Source organism: Carya illinoinensis, chromosome 12 (genome assembly GCF_018687715.1).
Source record: "Carya illinoinensis cultivar Pawnee chromosome 12, C.illinoinensisPawnee_v1, whole genome shotgun sequence".
Taxonomy (NCBI): Eukaryota; Viridiplantae; Streptophyta; class Magnoliopsida; order Fagales; family Juglandaceae; genus Carya; species Carya illinoinensis.
In genome coordinates, this window is record NC_056763.1 from 22,219,015 (window position 1) to 22,238,580 (window position 19,566).

General features: G+C 35.6%; 3 protein-coding genes across 6 annotated transcripts; all 3 read left to right on the forward strand.

The window, feature by feature from the left end:
* The first annotated feature begins 530 nt into the window (after positions 1-530).
* Positions 531-1,974, forward strand: LOC122289105 (metalloendoproteinase 1-MMP-like). Its single transcript, XM_043096048.1, has one exon. It carries the CDS (start codon positions 793-795, stop codon positions 1,870-1,872), a length of 1,080 nt encoding a protein of 359 aa, XP_042951982.1. The 5' UTR covers positions 531-792; the 3' UTR covers positions 1,873-1,974.
* A 4,309-nt stretch (positions 1,975-6,283) lies between these two features.
* LOC122288826 (protein NONRESPONDING TO OXYLIPINS 2, mitochondrial) lies at positions 6,284-11,651 on the forward strand. 4 transcript variants are annotated; one of them, XR_006236031.1, is made up of 4 exons: positions 6,284-6,585; positions 6,698-6,816; positions 10,834-10,993; positions 11,175-11,651. XR_006236031.1 is itself a non-coding variant. In XM_043095615.1 (4 exons), the coding sequence occupies exons 1-3, from the start codon at positions 6,410-6,412 to the stop codon at positions 10,851-10,853; spliced, it is 315 nt and encodes a 104-aa protein (XP_042951549.1). In that variant the 5' UTR covers positions 6,284-6,409; the 3' UTR covers positions 10,854-10,874; positions 11,175-11,651. The 4 variants fall into 4 exon arrangements, 3 of the variants coding, with proteins under 3 accessions (XP_042951549.1, XP_042951548.1, XP_042951547.1); XM_043095615.1 differs by having other exon boundaries at positions 10,834-10,874; XM_043095614.1 differs by lacking the exon at positions 10,834-10,993.
* A 2,128-nt stretch (positions 11,652-13,779) lies between these two features.
* On the forward strand, positions 13,780-17,474 carry LOC122288987 (WAT1-related protein At5g47470-like). The gene is made up of 7 exons (XM_043095846.1): positions 13,780-14,369; positions 14,477-14,542; positions 15,825-15,941; positions 16,127-16,358; positions 16,460-16,621; positions 16,717-16,868; positions 17,100-17,474. The coding sequence occupies exons 1-7, from the start codon at positions 14,152-14,154 to the stop codon at positions 17,224-17,226; spliced, it is 1,074 nt and encodes a 357-aa protein (XP_042951780.1). The 5' UTR covers positions 13,780-14,151; the 3' UTR covers positions 17,227-17,474.
* The last annotated feature ends 2,092 nt before the right edge of the window (positions 17,475-19,566 follow it).

The following is a 19,566-nucleotide window of genomic DNA, read 5'->3' on the forward strand; positions in this document are numbered from 1 at the left end:
AAAAAAAAATTAAAATTGAGGACTAAAAACACACAACGATGTTGTGTTATCTATAAGATAATGGATTAATAGTATTTTAGGTTCGGACCGGAATAAGATTATATGCATGCGATTTGCTAATGTCTCTTGTTCAAACAAAAAAAAAAAAAAAGATGTACACAAAATTATTTTGTAAAGTTTGTGATGGGACCAAACGTAGCTCCACATTGTGTGATTCGTGTGGATCCAACATCAACAGACGGTCTCATTCTAAATGTAGAAGTTAAAGAAGATGACACGAAAATCATCAATTTTGGTCAACAAACAACGGAGTAAGCTTGACCTAAAACTTGGACAAATCAAACCAGTACCATTTATTCATATGATCACTTTCACTCTTGACCAAGAAAGAAGAGAGGAATCCAAATGAATATAGGCAAATGAATAAACCCAATAAATAAATAAATAAATAAATCCCAACCGATAAAACAGAGTCAGTGGTTGACCCACTTTGACGCAACCAAAGTCAGAACTCGCAATGGAAAGGCTCGCACGTCAGAATCTTCATAACTTTCTCGGCATGTTCTTGTGCTTTCGATCCTATCAAAGCCAAACTTCGACGATTACTAGAATTCATACAAAGAATTATTATTTGTTTCATTATTAAAAAGAAAAAAAGAAAAAAAAAAAGAAACAAAACAGTGTGATATGATCATGTTTTTCTAATTCGAACTTCCTTCATAAAGCTTTTCCATTTCAACGATCCCGAAACCTCTCTGTTTCCCTAAAAGACAACTAACAGCAGTAGTAACTATGTTTCCGTTTTTCAGTTACCACTGCATGTTCTCCTTCTTCTCCTTCTTCTTCATCTGTCTTTCCCGCCCTTGCCTTCCCGCCAGAGCCCCACCAGACTCGTCAACTGTACTAACCGTCGATGCCCACAACGCCACGTGGCAAGGCTTCATCCGGTTCCTACATGCCGGGAAGGGCTCCCGCGTCAGCGGCATGTCGGAGCTCAAGACTTACTTCAATCGTTTTGGTTACCTCCGGAAGCCACCGCGCAAGGAGGAATTCGATGATATCTTCGACACTCAATTCGAATCCGCCGTTGTTCTCTACCAGCAAAACCTTGGATTGCCGGTCACCGGAAAGCTCGACACCGACACTATATTGGCCATCATATCGCCGAGGTGTGGCATGAGTGATCACAACTCGCATAACTTGCATACAACGCGTCACTTTGCCTTCTTTAATGGCCAACCGCGGTGGCTCCGGCCGCCTCCGATGACGCTAACCTACTCCTTCTATCCGTCCAACATGATCGATTACTTGAGCTCGTCCGATATTCGGACGGCTTTTAGGCGCGCTTTCTCGAGGTGGGAGTCGGTAATTCCGGTGAACTTCACCGAGACGATGGACTACCAATCGGCGAATATCCGAATTGGATTTTTCGGGGGGGATCACTACGACGGAGAGCCGTTCGATGGGGTGCTGGGAGTGTTGGCTCATGCTTTCTCACCGGAGAACGGGAATCTCCACCTGGATGCAGCGGAGAGGTGGGCCGTGGACTTCGAATCGGAGAAGTCAAAGGTGGCCGTCGATTTGGAATCGGTGGCTACCCACGAGATCGGGCACGTACTGGGTCTTGCTCATAGTTCGGTGAAAGAGTCTGTCATGTATCCGAGGATTGGTCCAAGGACGAAGAAGGTGGAGCTGAAGATAGACGACGTGAGAGGAATTCAGGCTCTTTACGGGCCAAACCCTAATTTCAAGTACAGTTCTTTGTTGGAGTCTGAAAATTCTGTCAATCAAGCAAGTGGCCTGGAGAGACGATTCTCCAGGTTGACCCTTTTTTTGGGTCTGATACTATTACGTTCGTTTATTGCCACATGAAACTCTCTTCAATTTTTCGTGTTAAAGGTGTAGATCAAACAGTTATACTCAAAGGAAGCTTGGCAAATTTGCAATAAATCAATGAAAAATTCTTTACACTTCTTCTTCTTCTTCTTATTGTATTATTCATCTGTCATGTGGCTCTAATTTCGAATATGTTTTTTCGACTGTCATACCTAAAGCCAGAGGCTGCAGATATTTTCTGTATGAGCTCGCGATGTCAAAAAGGAAACAAAATTGCAAGAGAAATACACTATTTTCATCTTAGAAATTGTGAAGAAGTTATTATTAGTTCTAATTTTTATTATCTTTAATAACATGATATGTTTTAGGTGACTTTTTAATTAAATTGCATAGATATTATAGAATTTTATTTTATTTTTTATTAACACATGATGTCTGAAATAAGATCGAATCTATAATCCCGAGAGTATCGGTAGAGATGAAGAATGATAAAACTCATTAGAAGAGAACAGGAGGAAGTGCTAATTCCGTCAAGGTTGATGGCCAAAAGTGGAATGGAAGACGCGCTCCCCTGCTTACCTAGTATGACCCAATTTCATTGAAATTGAATTGCAATCTATAATTATGTGGCAAAGACAAGTTCCCTTGCTAGGAGGATACTTCCTAATCAAAACGAAGAAACTTCACTCGAGGGCTTTGAAAAATATGGGCTGCTCCGATAATATGAAAAATTATATTTTCATGAAATTGGCATGTAAAGCATATTTAATAAAATATTTATATGGTATAATTTAATTTAAAAGATAAATTTTAAAATTTAAATTTTATAAATCGAATCTTACAATTTAAATGAAGTGGATGATATATTCTATATACCAATTTGAAAATATAATAATTCTTTAAGTATTATTCAGTCAAAATTTAAGTGATCTTTTAAGGCACAAATTTATTTGATTTCTAGCAAATTAAAGAGGGTAGTTGGGATATGAGAATGAGAGGAACTAATCCAATAGGAGAGCTAGCATTGCAATAACTCTCTCTCGATATAATGATAATACAAAAGAGTTATTATACTTAACAGGCTCTACACTATATACTTATTGATGAGAATTTTTATTTTTATTTATTTATTTTTTCTTTTAGTAGATATGTAGTGTAAGACTGTTGAGTTGTATTTTTCAATAAAAAAATTTAAGTTTAAATATAAAGATAATTTCAACTCATTTCATCTTGTCATTATAATTTTTTTAAATTTTTACACAAAATATAAAAAATAATTAAACATTTTCAAATTTTAAAATAATAATAATATTAAAAAAATAGTATTTTTATAATATTTTATTTAACTTTTAATTTTAACCTAAAACTCTCTATCTCATTTCATTTATTCAAAACTCACCGAGACAATCTCTACTTACTATAAACCACTCTCAATCCGTACAATATCAAAATTTGGGAAAACTCTTCTAGCATGCGCGCAGCGCACCCAATCGCGGACCAATACTGATCTGGAAAAATGAAACGGCGCATTTCTCGTTTTTGTCTAGAGCGGGAAGAGAGTGATTTTGATTTTTTTTTTTTTATCAAACTGGGTTGCTTGAAGACTCCCTCCATCTGAAACTCCTCTACCATCGAAATCTCCTCCCACACTCACTCTCGCTGAAGAATGAGACGCTCGAAGATAAGGGACCAAAAAGTTTGAGTGAAGGGATGCACTAGTCAAATGGGGAAAAGCTACGATCCAAACTCGAAAATTCTATAATTTGCACAGCAAATCACAGAGGAAAAAGGAAGGTGTCGGCAGCCCACCCATTCGAAGATGAAGGCACAGAGAAAGATGAACACTACGACTGAGCTGGGTTGGTTGGAGTACAACGGCGATGGAATAGAGGGTGGCTCGGCTACAGCATATTAGTGTGGTAGAAGACAGAGAGATAGAGAGCATGATTTTAGAGTGAGAGACAGAGAAAGTTAACTAGAGTGCAGACCGAGAGAAGGGAAAAAAAACTATCGAAGTGCTAACCTCGAGAGGATGATGTGCGACGGCGAAAGGTGCTTTGAGGTTGGCTACGCTCGGCTTGAGGGAGAAGTTGCGGAAAAAAAGTGGGTGGTGGATGCTCTGTTTCGGGAAGCTAAAACAGAGGCTTAGGTTGCTATACAGTGAGTAGGTAGTGATGGAACAAACGGTATTGCTTGATGGTAGAAGAGCTGCGAGATGAAGCTGAGCAGTGGTTAAGGTCGATTCCTTCAAGCTCTACTGTATATAATATAGATACTGCCTTCTGTTGTTAGAGGTTTCGTATGATTGTCTTTCCGTTTTGTTCTTTCCATTCAAGCAATCCTGCTTTTTAGAGCGGGTCTAGGTCTAGTTGAGACTGAAGTCAATGCCCCTATTGTAAGGAAAATGGCGAGAATCATCTTATAGAAGTAGCGTTCTTGATTGTCGCTACTGCAGGTAAGAATATATTTTTCTGCCTAGTCTTCCTAGTTGATTCTTTATTCAGACCCACAGAATGGTTGGCTTGGTTTCAGAAAGTTAGAGCTTGAAGCGTGCTGCAGAATGGTTGGATAGATGAAGGAACAACATCTAATAAAATATTAAAATAACAATTAATACGCGGGTCGGGTGCGCAACCCGCTTGTACGTAGCAGAGTTGGTGGCGACACTGAAAATGGTGGAGAAGATTCACCGGAAAATATACGTGCTTAGTCGAGGAAGAACCTCTCACAGGGACTGGACGAGACGAAACGATGAAGATTCTTAAGGAAGCTGCGTTTCCTCTTTTTCTTGTTTTCTATCTTTTTTTTTTCTTTTTTTAACTTATCACATCATCTTTAGTCCGCATATTGGTGTGCTGTGTGCTTACATATAGGTCTCCAAAATTTGTTTTGGCTCGACTCTAAAGAAAACAAAAAGAGAATAACTTATCTTTCCCAAATAACGCCTTTCAATAGAAGTGTGCCACGTGGATTTTACGTGTTAACATCCGGCTGACTGCACTGCAGAGGTTTCCTCCCTCCCTCCCCCACACACACACTCTCTCTCTCCTCTTTCGCTCTCAGGAGTAGTTAACCCGTCCAGTACGCCAAAGGATATTAATACTCCTTTGACTAATCTCCGCCGCGACATAGATGGAAATCATGGAATCTACTATATATGTGTATCGGCATGCGGTGGGCGGAAATGACTATGGTCGATGCTGTTTCTGCAGAAATTGAAAAGAAAAAATACACCCTTTTAGAGAAAAGAAAAAAGCATCGACCTTTTAGAAGGCATTCTTTTAGAGGAAAAAAGACAGAAAGTAAAAGCTGTGCATCAACTTTGGAGTTTCAAGGAATTCGATGACAGTTGAATAAGACCCAATTCAACTATACCGGAAGCCAAACCAAATGAAGGGAGGTTTATCTGATTCTTGACGGTGTTCGTGCGACTGACGTCTGGAGCTCCTGCGTCGGTACAAATGTCGTACGGCGTGCGATGACGTGGGTAGAGGGATGAGTGGGTTTGTGTTTTAAGAAGAAAATAGATAGATCACACCGATTTCTTTAGTTTTGATTTTAGTACAATGTGATGCATCTCATGTGATTTCTATGTGAATTGCTTATGTGTAATCAATTTATTTGTGGCCGTTAAATGCATGAGAACGGAGCTTCTGTTCCAAAGAGTTTCTGAAACAAAAATTATTCAAACGCTCAGAGATATATCAACAAACCAGCACAGATTAATTTGAGGTTTACACGAGTGCCTCGTAAAAAGAAATAGAAAAACAATATATATACTTATTTATAGACAAAAGATATATTTTACATGTTCAATTATAAAAAACTTTAAACTTCAAATCTCAAATTATCAAAATTGATATGTTATATCAAGCTATTTAGAGCTGATACTTTTCTTCTTTATTAAAATTCGACCATCAAGATTGTATTACTTTATTTTTCATTCATCTCAATTATTATAATTGAATTATTGTAAAAATGGCGTGATGCTATCTATATTTTGATGAGTAATGATTTGTATAAAAATTAAATATACAAGTCTCGTGAAAATATTTTATAACAAAATATTTATTTTTGAAATCTATATTTTTACACAGGACATACAAGGTACGCACCTAAAGTTTGTATTAATTAAATTATAACATAAAAGTGTTAAGTTTTATTAATTTGGGATGTAATCTTCTAATTTTTTAATAATCTAAGACATTGAATTTAAAATTTTAAATCCTAAAAATTGCAAGAAAATGGAAAATAAGCTATACCCAAAAATCGATGATTAATTCTATTTATTATTTTTATATATCATATTTATTTTATTATTTTATAATAAATATATAATATATAGATGATAATTATAGCAATTTAATTAATTTAATAAAAATAAAATAAAATAAAAAATAATATTAAAATATGTAAAAATATAGTTAAGTATGATTGCTCAAACTCGGTTAAACGCAGCCTTAACAAGCTACAGTGGCCGTTCACCTCGTCTGGGATCTGCTAAAACCCTAAACCCTCGCAGCCTCCCCGAATCATTCACGTATTCTTCTTCCTCTTCTTCTTCAATCCTTCGATGGCTTCAGCATGCAACAGATTCGTCAGCAGAGCATCCCTATCTTCCGTAAAATCCGCCATTAGATCTAATGTCCGTACATCTCCGTTCACCAAATCCGCCACGTCCACTTCTCCGGGCGTCCCTCTCCCCTTTAGATCCACTTCGAGTTCTCTTCCCCGATTCTCATTCTCCAGGTCTCTCTTTACCTCTAAATTATTGTGTGTAAATACCTTTTGAATTTTCACTTTATTCTCATTTTAAATAAGTTATTTATTTATTTAGTTATTTTATATTTGAGTTCGGTAGGTGTCCCGCGGAACTGGGATGCGTGCAGTCAATGTTGCCACTTCACAGCGCGGTGGCAGTGGCGAGAATGATGACGTGCCTGAGCACCACATCTAGGAGTTCTCGAGCGCTCTCGCAGGGTACACTCTGCTGCACTTCTCCAGGCCTGTAGTAGCATGTACAAAACTTGGAAAAAAAAAAAACAAAAAACTTTTTTCGCTTAAATTGTCAGTAGCTTTTGCTTGCTTCCCCTACCTCCAAATTAATGCGTTCCTCAATTTCTCGCTCCTGCTTTGAATTACACGGATACTTATTCCAGTGTTTGCTTTGAATAATGAAAATGATGGGATTGGAAACTGTGGAGTACTAAATTAAAATTACTCTTTGACGAATTTTATAGATTTGGCTTGCGCAATATCTCATGTCCGTGAGTGTTAAAGCGGCTGGTAGTTTAGTTCTTATTCCTAGACCAATGTCGTATAATGGCTGCATTAGGGTACAGACTGGTCGCAGTTATTCAGACACTGGCCACTGACGGGAGAGACACTGAGGCAATATTATTAGATTTTGTAGTTGTTGGTTTTTATGCTCTTAGTTTAATGAGTCCATTTCATGAGTTGGTGAATTGGGGTAATGGTTTGGCAGTGAAGCGCTCTAGTGAGGATCTTACTATCTGACTGTAATGTTTAGTTCCTGCCAATACATAAGTATGAAATATGCCCTATTTGTAGCATTAAGAAGTATGGTTTTATAAAGATAGAATTTTGTGTTTCAGGTTTATCTTAAATTTTGAGATTGGTTTCAGAAGTACTCATGCATACTTTTTTTCTTTTTGTATAAGTAAACGGTAGTATTAATAAGGATAGGCATAGCCCAAGACCTATCTAAGTCGCTATAGATGACGCAAGAAAATCAAAGTACTCATACATACTTTTAGGGTGTTATTCAGGGAAGGAGGCCCTTAATTGGTAACATACGAAAGTTTCCTTTACTCATGAAATTTATGCATTTTTTGTAACATGTGCCACTTTCTCGTTACCGTATGGATGGCTTTTACTAGGTAGTAATTTGGGGTAGTTTGGGTAGCTTAATTGAAGGTAGTTTGCAGTTCGTATAGCTTGACTGGACCTTGAAAGTCTTTTGAATCTATGATACACCCCATATGATAAGGATAAGAGTAGGTGGTGAATGGGATCCCACATTGCTTGGGAAGGAGAAGTTCTTGCTCTTTACAAGGTTCAATGGGTCTCCAATTGTATCATTAACTAGTTATTTTGGAGTATAGGCCATGTGATTTGGACTTTCTATTGGGACGTTACAAATGATATTAGAGCTTATCCCAATTAGAAATGTGGGACTTGAGCCATGCCACCTACAATGGACAAGCTCGACGAGGACGTCGGGAATTTAAGGGGGGGGAGATTGTGATACCCCATATGATAGGGATACGGGTAGGTAGTGAATGCGATTTCACATTACTTGAGAATGAGAAGTTCTTGTTCTTTACAAGGTTCCAATGGGTATCTAATTGTATCATTAACTAGTCCTTTTGGACTATAGGCCATTTGGTTTGGGCCTTGTATTGGGGTGTTACAAATGGTATCAGAGCTTATCCCAACTAGAAATGTGGGACTTGAGCTGTGCCACCTACTACGGACAGGCCTAACAAGGACGTCGGGAATTTAAGGAGGGGAGATTGTGATACCCCCATATGATAAGGATAATGGTAGGTGGTGAATGAGATCTCACGTTGCTTGGGAAGGAGAAGTTTTTGCTCTTTATAAGGTTCCAATGGGGCTCCAATTGTATAATTGACTGGTTATTTTGGAGTATAGGCCATGTGATTTGGGCCTTCCATTGGGACATTACAGAATCAAGCTTTCACTCATATATATTAATGACACCCTACACGAGAATTTAATTAGAAACTCAAAATAATAAGAAAGTATTTTTTATTTTTTGATGACGGGGGAACCACCCTACGATAGAGCCCTTCGGACTCACCCATGGAACCTAAACCCTTGGAAAGACTAACACAACAACCCACCGCCATGACATCCCTACTTAAATCGCAGTTTGATCCTAGGGGGAATTGAACTTGTGACATGGGGCTCATGCAAACAAATTCGTCTTACCACTTGGGCTACCCATGGGTGGGTAATAAGAAAGTCTTTAATGTTATGTGTTATTGCAGTTTTTTTTTTCCCCTAATTAGTAAGAAGTTTTATTGAATCTAGTAAATAGCGTTTGCAGTTAAAATTTAGGATGTGCTTGTATCAGTGTAAATTGTGTTTTGAGGATTATTTCTGATCATCTGGTTGAGACCTTTGATAAAAATATTTGAAAAAACTTTTAGGTATATTTTTGGTACTGAGAACCTTTACTCATTATCCCATCGAAAATTACTTAAAACCATAAACAGCTAGGGAACTGCCGGAAAGAGCTTCAAAACCTTTGGAAACCTCCACGTCTTGCTACTAGTACCTTATTAAAAAAAAGCCAAGACATTTGACTAACTCATGTGAACGACAAGTTGAAAACCCAAAATCTTCACCAAGATTTACATCTAGCTCATGGTTCAGTCAAACACAAAGCCCTCTGTGATGGAATCTGCGATAGACAGGTGAGTGGATGGACATTTCTTTTGGTAGTCTAATATAGAAGACGAGGCTGCAAATTACATGAGTAAATTTCCACATTTGACTTACAAATTATAAAAAAGAAGAAAACATCAAGTAGCCCAAAGGTTCTAGTCATCAAAATTAAAGAAAAGATGAAACAAAAGTTCTAGTTACCTTAGGAATTATGTGGTTTTGTTTGGACTCCTTGGCAGTTTCTTGACTTCATCCAAAGGAGGATTCTTCATCTTCTCTTGAAATGCTTTGAGTCCAACACAAATAACATGGTTTCACTTGGAAAATTGACCTTATCTATACTTTTCATTCATTTGCTTTCCCTTTGGAATAAGTTTTATCCTTTTCCATAGTCTTTCCTTAAAAGTTCAGCGTCTTCTTAATGATATCTGTCTTTTCCAAAGGCACAACATTTCCCATGGAGAATGAAGTTTGAACTTGTCAATACTAGCTTTCTTGAGCAAAATTTGGAAATATAACATTTCCTAAAGCATTAAGAAAGCCTAAAGGCGGCTATAAAAAATGTAGTTTCTGAAGAAAAATTTTCAAGAAGTTGGCCGTATACATAGCATGTACAGCTTCCCCCTCTTCCTCTCTATGGCATCATGATTACTTAAAATTTGCAAGACACTATCCTATGCATCTTTACATACCAGTTCCAAACACCAGGTATGTTACTTACCAAAAAACATACTTGATGTCTGGTATTGGTGATTATGCCATTGTTTTGTAAACTCAGTAGTTTCCTTGCTCTTGTGCCATACTTGTTCCATTTCTTGGTGATCTTCTTTTGGGGTGAAATTAGTTCCGTTTGCTATTGTGCTTCATGCATTCCATTTCTTTAAAGCTAAATCCGAGCTTATAGAAGACAGCTTCCACTAGGATATTTTGTGAGTGAGCATTAAATTTCAGCGTAGTCCCATGGCCTCATTGTTATTTTCATCTCCATTAGATTTTACATTATTGTATTTTCATGAGAGAGAAAAAAGAGTGTAAAGGGTTCCCATAGATGCCTAAATCATCAAATTGCCAAAATTGGAATGAAAAGTGGGTTCTCTTTTGGCAAACTCTGTGTGCCGGTTGCAGGATGGGATTGTATAATAAATAATACCAACTGGTCATGGTGGCACTAGAGTATTTGGTGGATAAATTTGCCATAATCTCCGAGGATTAGCTTTTTTATTTTCCCAGCCTCAATTTTACTATTATTATTTTAAAATATTTTTAACGTGTTAAAGTTCAATAATAGGCGTCTTTTATTCTAGAAAACTGTTGGTTATAAGCTATTTTCGTGCAAGCAATGCAAGGATAAGTAAGAGTTGGAAATATCAAAAGTTTAAGAAGGTGGCCTTGCATGATAGGGGAATAGAGGTACTTATAAAAAAAAAAGATGATAGGGGAATAGGGGTCGTAGGCAAATACCATTTCAGATAGAGGGGATTTGGCTTGAATTTGTTTCACATGGTGTGAATTACGTACAAGTGAGTAAGAATTCTGTAGTAACATAGCTGCTCCTTTTCTCAGATGGAGTTGATGGTACGTGAGCATGTGTGCTGTATTTGGAGGTGGGCCCTGCATCTATCCTCCTATGTACTCAAAATTTCAAATTAAATTTAATGTGGAAAACTGCTTTAGAAGATCGGGTCACATGTTATCTCGGTTTCAGAGGAATTTGGGGGGCTAGGTTAGCTATATCTTATACCATATCATTTACAATATTCTCAGAATCAATACATTTGATATTGCACTTACGATTAGTTCACTTGGATGAGATCTGAACGCTACCATCTCTGCTATTCTCCATTTAAAGACTGGCTTTACTGTATGTTTCTTCTGATATGCCTTTGTATTCTTTGTTGGTTTAGAGCTTGGTCTGTCAGTTCCAAGGTGACTTTTTATAGCAGTTCACTAATGACGAGATGTTATCTACACAAGAACGGAAAATCTTGCAGCAAAGATCACAGTTTTGGTTTCTGAAGTTCAGTCAATACTGCCTGAACCTTGCACGCAAGGATACTGATTTTGATTCTTCCCACCAAATAAATATTTGTTCAGTACCTATTCATTTATGTTTAATCATCAAGCCTGTATGTTCTCACATTTTCTTCTCTGCCGGTTGATTGCTTTGTACTCGCCAATTTGATGCATTGCCTTTGCAGTCCCAAGGCTGCATGGAGACATTTGATGTAGTCCCAACACGTGAACTTCGATACTCGATCACCATGATGAGAAGAGCTCATCTTGATAAGAAAGAACATATAAGCAAGATGTTTTTGTTTTGTCTTACTAAATATTGCTTGAACTCTTGAGAGGCCATAAAACTGGTTTGGTTCTTCCTAGCAGAGAGAATTGTCCTTACCTACACTATCTTTTTCCTCGTTTCCATGGTTTTTACTTGCTATCGTGTTGTACTGTGTACATACTTTTGGAGAGCCTCGGGGCATAAAACGCCAGTCCTATAGCTAGCTAGATGCTGATGTGTGACGGCAGAAAGTAAACGCCATCGTCATAATCATTCACCTTTGCCGATTCTGTCATTGCAACTTTCAGATGCGCTGCAAGTACCGAGCAAAGCCCTCCAAGCCATCAAGACCCAAAACCCAATTCAAATATCATCCTCTTTGCCCTCCACCTAAATAGAAGTGAGTCTGCCAATGCGGCCCATAACGTTTTGTGCATTTTATGTTCTCCGCATGAAGTGTGCATAATGGAGAACTTTATTTCCAAATACAAATACTTTAGTTATAAAGAAATTCTATAAAAGTAAATTTATAAATTGACTTGATTTAATATGGTACATTAAATTGTAAAATTTATTTTTATTATAAAATAGATGTAACATATCATTTGGAGTTGTATTAATTTATGAGATTTCTTTGTAGTTACACCACTTTTCATTTCCAAATAGCAAAAGGTCGAGTCATGTTACAGATACGGAAGAAACATGGACCAGGCCAATAAATTTCACTATTCAATGAACTTTTTATGCCCGATCAATGTTTTGTCCGTGAAAGTTATCCTTGTGCATATAATTTCTCATGAACATTCAATTCGAACACCACAACATTACACCACACGTACACAGTATTAGCATCATACTCTGGAAGATCCTAGTTGTTGCGTATGTAACAAGGTGCCGTAACCATGTTTGTTGTGCCGGATATTTATGCATGCACGTGCTGCTACCCTTTCCTCCTCCAGAGAAATACAAGTCCAACTGTTGTTACTACAAAGTCCACCTTTACCATTCAACGCCGGGTGGGGCGTTCGCCTCGCCATTTTTGTTGGTAGCTAACTTCGAATCTTTACCATTCCTCTTATCTTTTTTACATGCGGTGAATGAAATTACAAAACCTTTTCATTAAAAAAAGTTGAGTAATCCAAATTATAAGTTTCAAATAGATAAGTTGAAAAGATTCATTATAGAAAAGTGGGTTTCATTCCTTTTTTCATTTTCATTTTTTTCAAAATGGAGTCTATTTTTATATAAAAACTCTCACATGATTTATCTATTTGAGATTTGTATAATTCATTTATTAAAACAACGAGACCGATGAATTAAAAAAGAAAATGGCCCTTGGGAGATACCTATAGACTTGCACCCTGAAGACTAATGTCTAGCTGCTATCTTACTTGCAAACCAACAACCTTTTTTAAGCTCTCTAAGAAGAAATCAAACGTAGGAATCTTATATTAATAGAAATTACGTCATATTTTTAATCATTTTTAAATGGGAGTTGAGTCATCTTCTTAATAATCCAAATTTCCAAACATCACATTCATGAGAACGTAGATGCCCAAAAGAATGTTAGATTCCGCTAAACAAACGAACCACTGAGAGTAATTTAGACAGCCTATACCTTTTTTTTTTTTTCTTGTTTTGTTTTGGTGTTTTTCTTTTTACTACGTTCGATAGAGAAATGATATTTACAGTCGTAAAATATGCAAATACCTCATAATCACTTTGAAAAAAGTAATATATGACTCACATGATAAAAAATTAATTTTTAATAGCGAGTTTCACTCTTTTTTAAAAGGATTGCACAACGCTTGCATGCATCACGACTATATATAACATTGCTCCCTTCAATATAGGCTATAGGTCCTTACCCTCAATTGATAATTTGATCATGATATTAATAACATTTTATACCCATTTTGTGCCAAGTAGGTCCTGAAAGAAAATCAATCACCAAGTCTGATATTATTAGAAAATTTGAAAGAAGAAATTATAGATTTACTTAAAATTGACTCTGAGGTGGCAAACATAGCTCCACCAAAATATATCTTAACTGAAATTCCACTAAAAAAATTTCAATATGTCCTATCAATCTTTAGCATCTAAACCAAAAATCCCAAAGTGAAGCAAATTAGTAACAAAAATTAGTCCGAAAGTTACTAAATAAAAAACACACACACACACACAAGCTAGATGGAGGTGTAAAAAAAAAAAAAAAGCTAGATTGAGGGAGAGCCGTTGAAGTAACATAGGCTTCCTACATTTTCTTACCCAACATTTTTCAAGACAAGTTCAGGACGGAGGACCGGAAGAAGATTGGTAGGAAAGAGCTCGGCCATGAAAGTTAGCTGAGTTTAATTAACTCTGAAACACGGATAGAGAAGAAAAACAGACAGAACCACCGCCACATGCTGAAGGGAAGACAAGAAAGACACAAAGGTAAAACAGAGAGGGATAGGCATTCATGAAAAAGCAGGAAAAGGGAGAAGAGGGAAGAGTTTTCTAGTAACAAAAGGGAGGGAGGAGAGGTAAAGGTAGATACAGTTCTGCGGAAATTGGTTCATAAAAGACGAAGATATTTGGGGTAGAGAGAGAGAGAGATCATGGTAGAGATGATGGAGATAATGGAGCTGAAGGAGAGGGATATATATGAAGATGTGGTGATAATAGGGGGTTTGATTGGGGTGCAATTTGTATATGCAGGGAACTCTGTATTGCTAAGTTATCTTATGTCTACTGGAATCAGACCTCTCACCATTGTTATTTTCTCTGCCTTCTCCACCTTCCTCATCATCTCTCCCGTTGCCACTTATTTCGAAAGGTTCTTGCTCTCTCTCTCTGATATATTAATGCTTGGTATGGTTTTTCCTTTTCCTTGTTATATATCAAGTCTGAGTTCAAACGAAAGCTTTCATGCATGTATTGCAGGAGCAGATGGCCCAAGAAATTCAGCTTCAACTTAATAACACAGCTGCTTCTGATCTCTTTTGGAGGGTAAGAAAGTTTTATCCATATATTTCGATAACTTTTGATTTCATTTCCGGAAGAACAGTTCGGAAAAATGAGTAAATCACTCGTCATGTCGGATGATTCTTGTCTTTGTGATTGTTTTGATTGATTTAGATTAATATTAATTATTGTTAGCTGGGAAAGTGGGGGTAACAAAGAATTATTTAGTCTTTTTTTAGAAAAAAGGGACAAATATAGTTTAAAAAATGTGTAAGTTTCTTGCATATTCATTTAAATAAATTTTTAAAAAATAATTTTTTCTTCTAAATTTTAAATTTATTTTTTAAAAATTACACAAAATTTATATATTTTAAAACTGAAAATTATTCTCTGATGAATTTATGATTTATCTTTGTTTTTGGGAAGTTGTGTTGAAAGAGCTTGTGCATATCACCGTGGAGAGAAATTCCAAACATATGAGTGGATGATATATCTTTTCAAATATTGTCCACTCGACCTAACAAATTAGTTTATTTACCCTTTCCCCAACCTGAGGATGAAGTTAATTACGGACTTAAGACTTCGTCCAACATATGTAATTTAATTTCAATTCATGGAACGTAGAAAATTAAAGAGTCAGTTTTCAAACTCAATTTTTATCAAATTCTCAAGATGCATATATATATGTATATATATATATATATATATAAACCCAATTAGAGCACCACCCAATTTGTAATCACTCCAAACCATCACTTTTGGCAATCACTATCTCAAAATATCAGAAAATTTTAATAAATACAGTTGATAAAAAAGTTAAGTTTCTTCAAAACAAAAATTACAAAAAAAAAAAAAAAAGAATTATTTTTCAAAAAACTGAAACATAAAAGCGTAAAAAAAAAAAAAAAAAGAATATTTTAGAGTTTTTAGTTTAATTTTTTGGATTAATTTTTTTATTTAATAAGGGTACGGGTATTTTTTTTGTTTCTGTTTTTTTGATTAATGTTTTAAGGATAATTTTGTCTTTTAAATGGAAAATGGGTAGATTATAATTTCTTTATAATTTGGGGGCTGATTACCTAAATTGATAGATTGGAAGGGATGATTGCAAATTGGGTGGTAGTTGTGAGAGAGTTTGTGTATTTTTCCCTAAAACATTTCATCATGCATGCAAGTGTGTATGGTTATCTTTTATTAAATGAAACCTTGAATTTGAATGTTTCAGCTCCTGATAACTCCAAAAAACACCGATTTTAAAAAAAGAAATGGAAAACAAGCACAATGGCTCTGATTCTTTCTTCTTTTTATATGTTTGTCTGTTTTATAGGGTAACATTATTCCAGACCCTATTTCTAAAGGGGATAAAGCTAACTTCAGCAGCAACTGCAACCGCCATGCCAAACCTTGCTCCAGGATTTATCTTTGTCATTGCATGGACATTCAGGTAGCCACTCTACTTTTTCACTTTATTTGGGGCATGTCTCCATATCTCATCATTTTGTGAATTTTCTACAACATGAAAACTGCATGGGCATACATTACATTAAAGTATAAAAAGTAAGATCAAATGATGTTTTTTGAGTGCCACATTATTTGTATGCTTGGTGATATAGTTTGCAATAATTGTAGACTGGAGAAGGTAAAACTCAGCTGCGTGTACAGCAAAGTCAAGATTATAGGCACGTTGCTGTGTGTTGTAGGTGCTCTCACAATGAGCATAATGCATAGCACCGGGGTTACAGCAAGAGAGGCTGAACTAAAACATCCCTTTCCTGATATTGCCTTTGACACACAAAAGATCATAGGCTGCCTCTACCTCATTGCAGCAGTTTTGGCTTTATCCAGCAATGTTGTATTGCAGGTAAATCTTAGTACAAGAATATGATTCCTATTCTTGCACTTGTTTATATTGAAAGTGTTGTGACTTTCCTTTAAATCCGTGGATACGGTGATGAATGACAGGCTAAAACATTGAGTGATTTTCCAGCACCAATGTCATTGTGTGCAATTACATCCTTGATGGGTATGGTTATGACTGCAGTTGTCCAACTAATTCAAGATCACAGAATTGATATTGGTTGGCCACTTGTGAATATTAGAGACTTGATTGCCTTTTCTCTACTGGTAAATATCACCCTCCCTCGATCCTTCTAAAGTATATTCATTAATTTGCTTTTCCATTTATATAATATATACCTTGTAAACATTTGAATGTGTAGGGAGGTTTTCTGAGTGGAGTATGTGTAAGCTTCAACGGATGGGCAATGAAAAAAAGAGGGCCAGTCTTTGTTTCCACGTTTAGCCCCATTAGTACAGTCTGCTCAGTCATTCTCTCTATGGCCACCTTAGGAGACACCATTAATATTGGAAGGTAATTTAGTTAGTAACCCCCTGTTCAATACGATACTGCTTAGTGAAAATTTGAAAACTTTCAAGTCGGTGTGAAGTATACACTCTCAGTATAACAAGTTTTGATTTACAAGAAAAATTGATTTTAAACTTCTCTTACATATCAAATCTTGATTGTGTATCCTCCACATCGGCTTGTAAGTAGAAGCACATATACATTCGAATATCTTACAATTCAACTCTCATAATGCAGCCTTATTGGCATGTTCCTTATGTTCACTGGCCTTTATTTTGTGCTTTGGGCTAAAGGGAAGGAAGGTTACTATGCAGCATATGACATAGAAAGTGAGTTCAATGCAGAGAAGCCTCTCCTCTCTTAAGTTAGTATGTCATTAGCAAATATGTAATTTTGTTCATCTTTAGATGTAGAAGGAAAATGAAAAGTAAGCAAGAAAGACAACAGTATTTTTTAAGATTTTTGATTAATGCAAACAACAGTGTCTTTCTTAAAAGATATCAAATTAGAGCAAGCATCGGATAATGCTTAACAATGTTCAAAGTAGCATAAGTTCCACCATTTTTTAAATGTTTTTGCAGAATTATGATGAGCTTTGCCTTGTTCCGGTTATTTTTGACATGGGTCGAGTACTACTAACCCTTTTATAGAGATTGGTAGAAAGTTTCTTGGAAGGAGGAATATTGGAGTTAAGCAATAGAAAATTCTGATAATTATAAGAAAATTCTTCTGCATGCAAAAAAACTCATGTCAAGTTTTGAGTACAAGCTGAGCCATATGGCTACTGATATAGCAGAAACTTTCGGAATTGTTCTCTGCTGAAATTGTTGGCTGACAAAGTTCTAGGAAGATCTTGCGAACTCCATCATCAATCTCTTGTGCACAAGTTTTGAGTGACAGTCAACATTTCTTGTCGAGGATGTCGTTTGTTTTTTGTCTAACGTCTCTATATTGGGAATGTACAATTATCAAAACAAATGAATGGCCAAACAGAAATCATGTATCAACTAAGAAAGAGGAATCTCATGTAAATATCATCAGTTTTGTTAATATTATTTCTTATGAAGTTCCTTTTGGTGTTCCTAACCCCCTGTTGGTATTCAACTATTTTTGGTTAATTTAAAATTGTTATTTCTTCCGGGCTAATGGCTATGGCTTAGAAGGACATTTCTGCTAGAGTTTTAGAAGGAATGTGACAACAAAACATGCCATTCAGTAGTTCTTGTCTTATTTAGTTTTGAGTTTTGTTATATACAAGTTTTTGCATACTTTTTACGTATACCACTGATGTGATTGACTAAATAAATTATTTTATATTAAAATAAAAGTGATACAGAAAGTCACATCAATAGATTATATAAAGAGTACGTAAAATTGACTACACATAAAACTTTTTATTTACGATTAAGTCACTGTAACATACTTGTCCCTCTCGAATGGTTTCCTTTATATATAAAAAAATAATAATAATTCTATTTGCAATCCTATTTTTAGCCATACCTAATTACACACACTAATATATATATATATATCAATTACAAATTTAAAATTTCCGAAGCACAGAAACCCTACCCGATCCATGATTAATAGGCTTCTGATATCTCATGGGGCTAATGCTTGGCGATTGTGGAATTTGATTCATGGTTTCTACATTGCTCCATTTTTCCGACGCACCCAATACATCATTGAAGTGGTTCCACAATAATAAAAGAAAAATGCTGGACCGATGAATCGTACTTCAAATCGACGATACTTAGTTTTCTTTTTTTTTAAAAAAAAAATTAATAATTAAAAAAGTGTTTATTAATAAATTGGTGTTTTTTCAAAAAATAAAAAAATAAACATGTTTAAAAAAATATGGACAAAAAAGAAAAAATTTGTATTGGACCACCTATTGGTACCAGTTGCGGGATCAATAATAAGAAAAATAATATTATAAGATATATTTAAATATAAATAGATTAAAATATATATTTAAATGTAAGAAATAAATTAGAAGAGTTAATTTTTTTTATTTTTATTTTTATTTTATTTTTTAAAAGTAGAAGTTGAGCCCAATATAACCCATCACAGCCGTGTAACTTCCAGGAAATTTTTTAAAGAGTTTTGCTATATACAAATACAGTCGTGTACTAATCTGTGTACCAATATTAATTTATTTATACTTAAAATTTAAATTAACACTATTTTCAATAAAATCTACTTTTTAACTAATCACATCACATTGATACACAGATTAGTGCACAATTATACTTTTAACTATATTTTTCCTTTCTTAAAAGCCGAATTTGCTAGCTGGATGGCAGGGTCCTCAACTGACCAAGACATGGCTTTTGTCAGCAAATAATTGCAACTTTGGTTTTAATACCCCACATATTAAAACTCTGCAGAGAGTAATTGTAGCTCTTAAATAAACTTAGAAGCAGACCAAAATATTGTAGTGCTCCGCTTCGATCTCGACTGCAGTACTTATATACATCGATCATTTCCAGTCAGTTGCTGCATAATTCCAAGTAGATCAAGGGCTATAAGCTTTCTTCGAGTTTGAAATAAAATGCCGTTTTTCAACTGCATGGGGGCAAAGATTTCTGAGTCTCCATGGTGTTCGGTTATAAGCTTTTTCTTTTGGTTTATACTCCATTTTCATCTTCAAATATCAAGTACTACTGCATCTGTTTCAATTTAGTTCTTGAAGACAAATTAT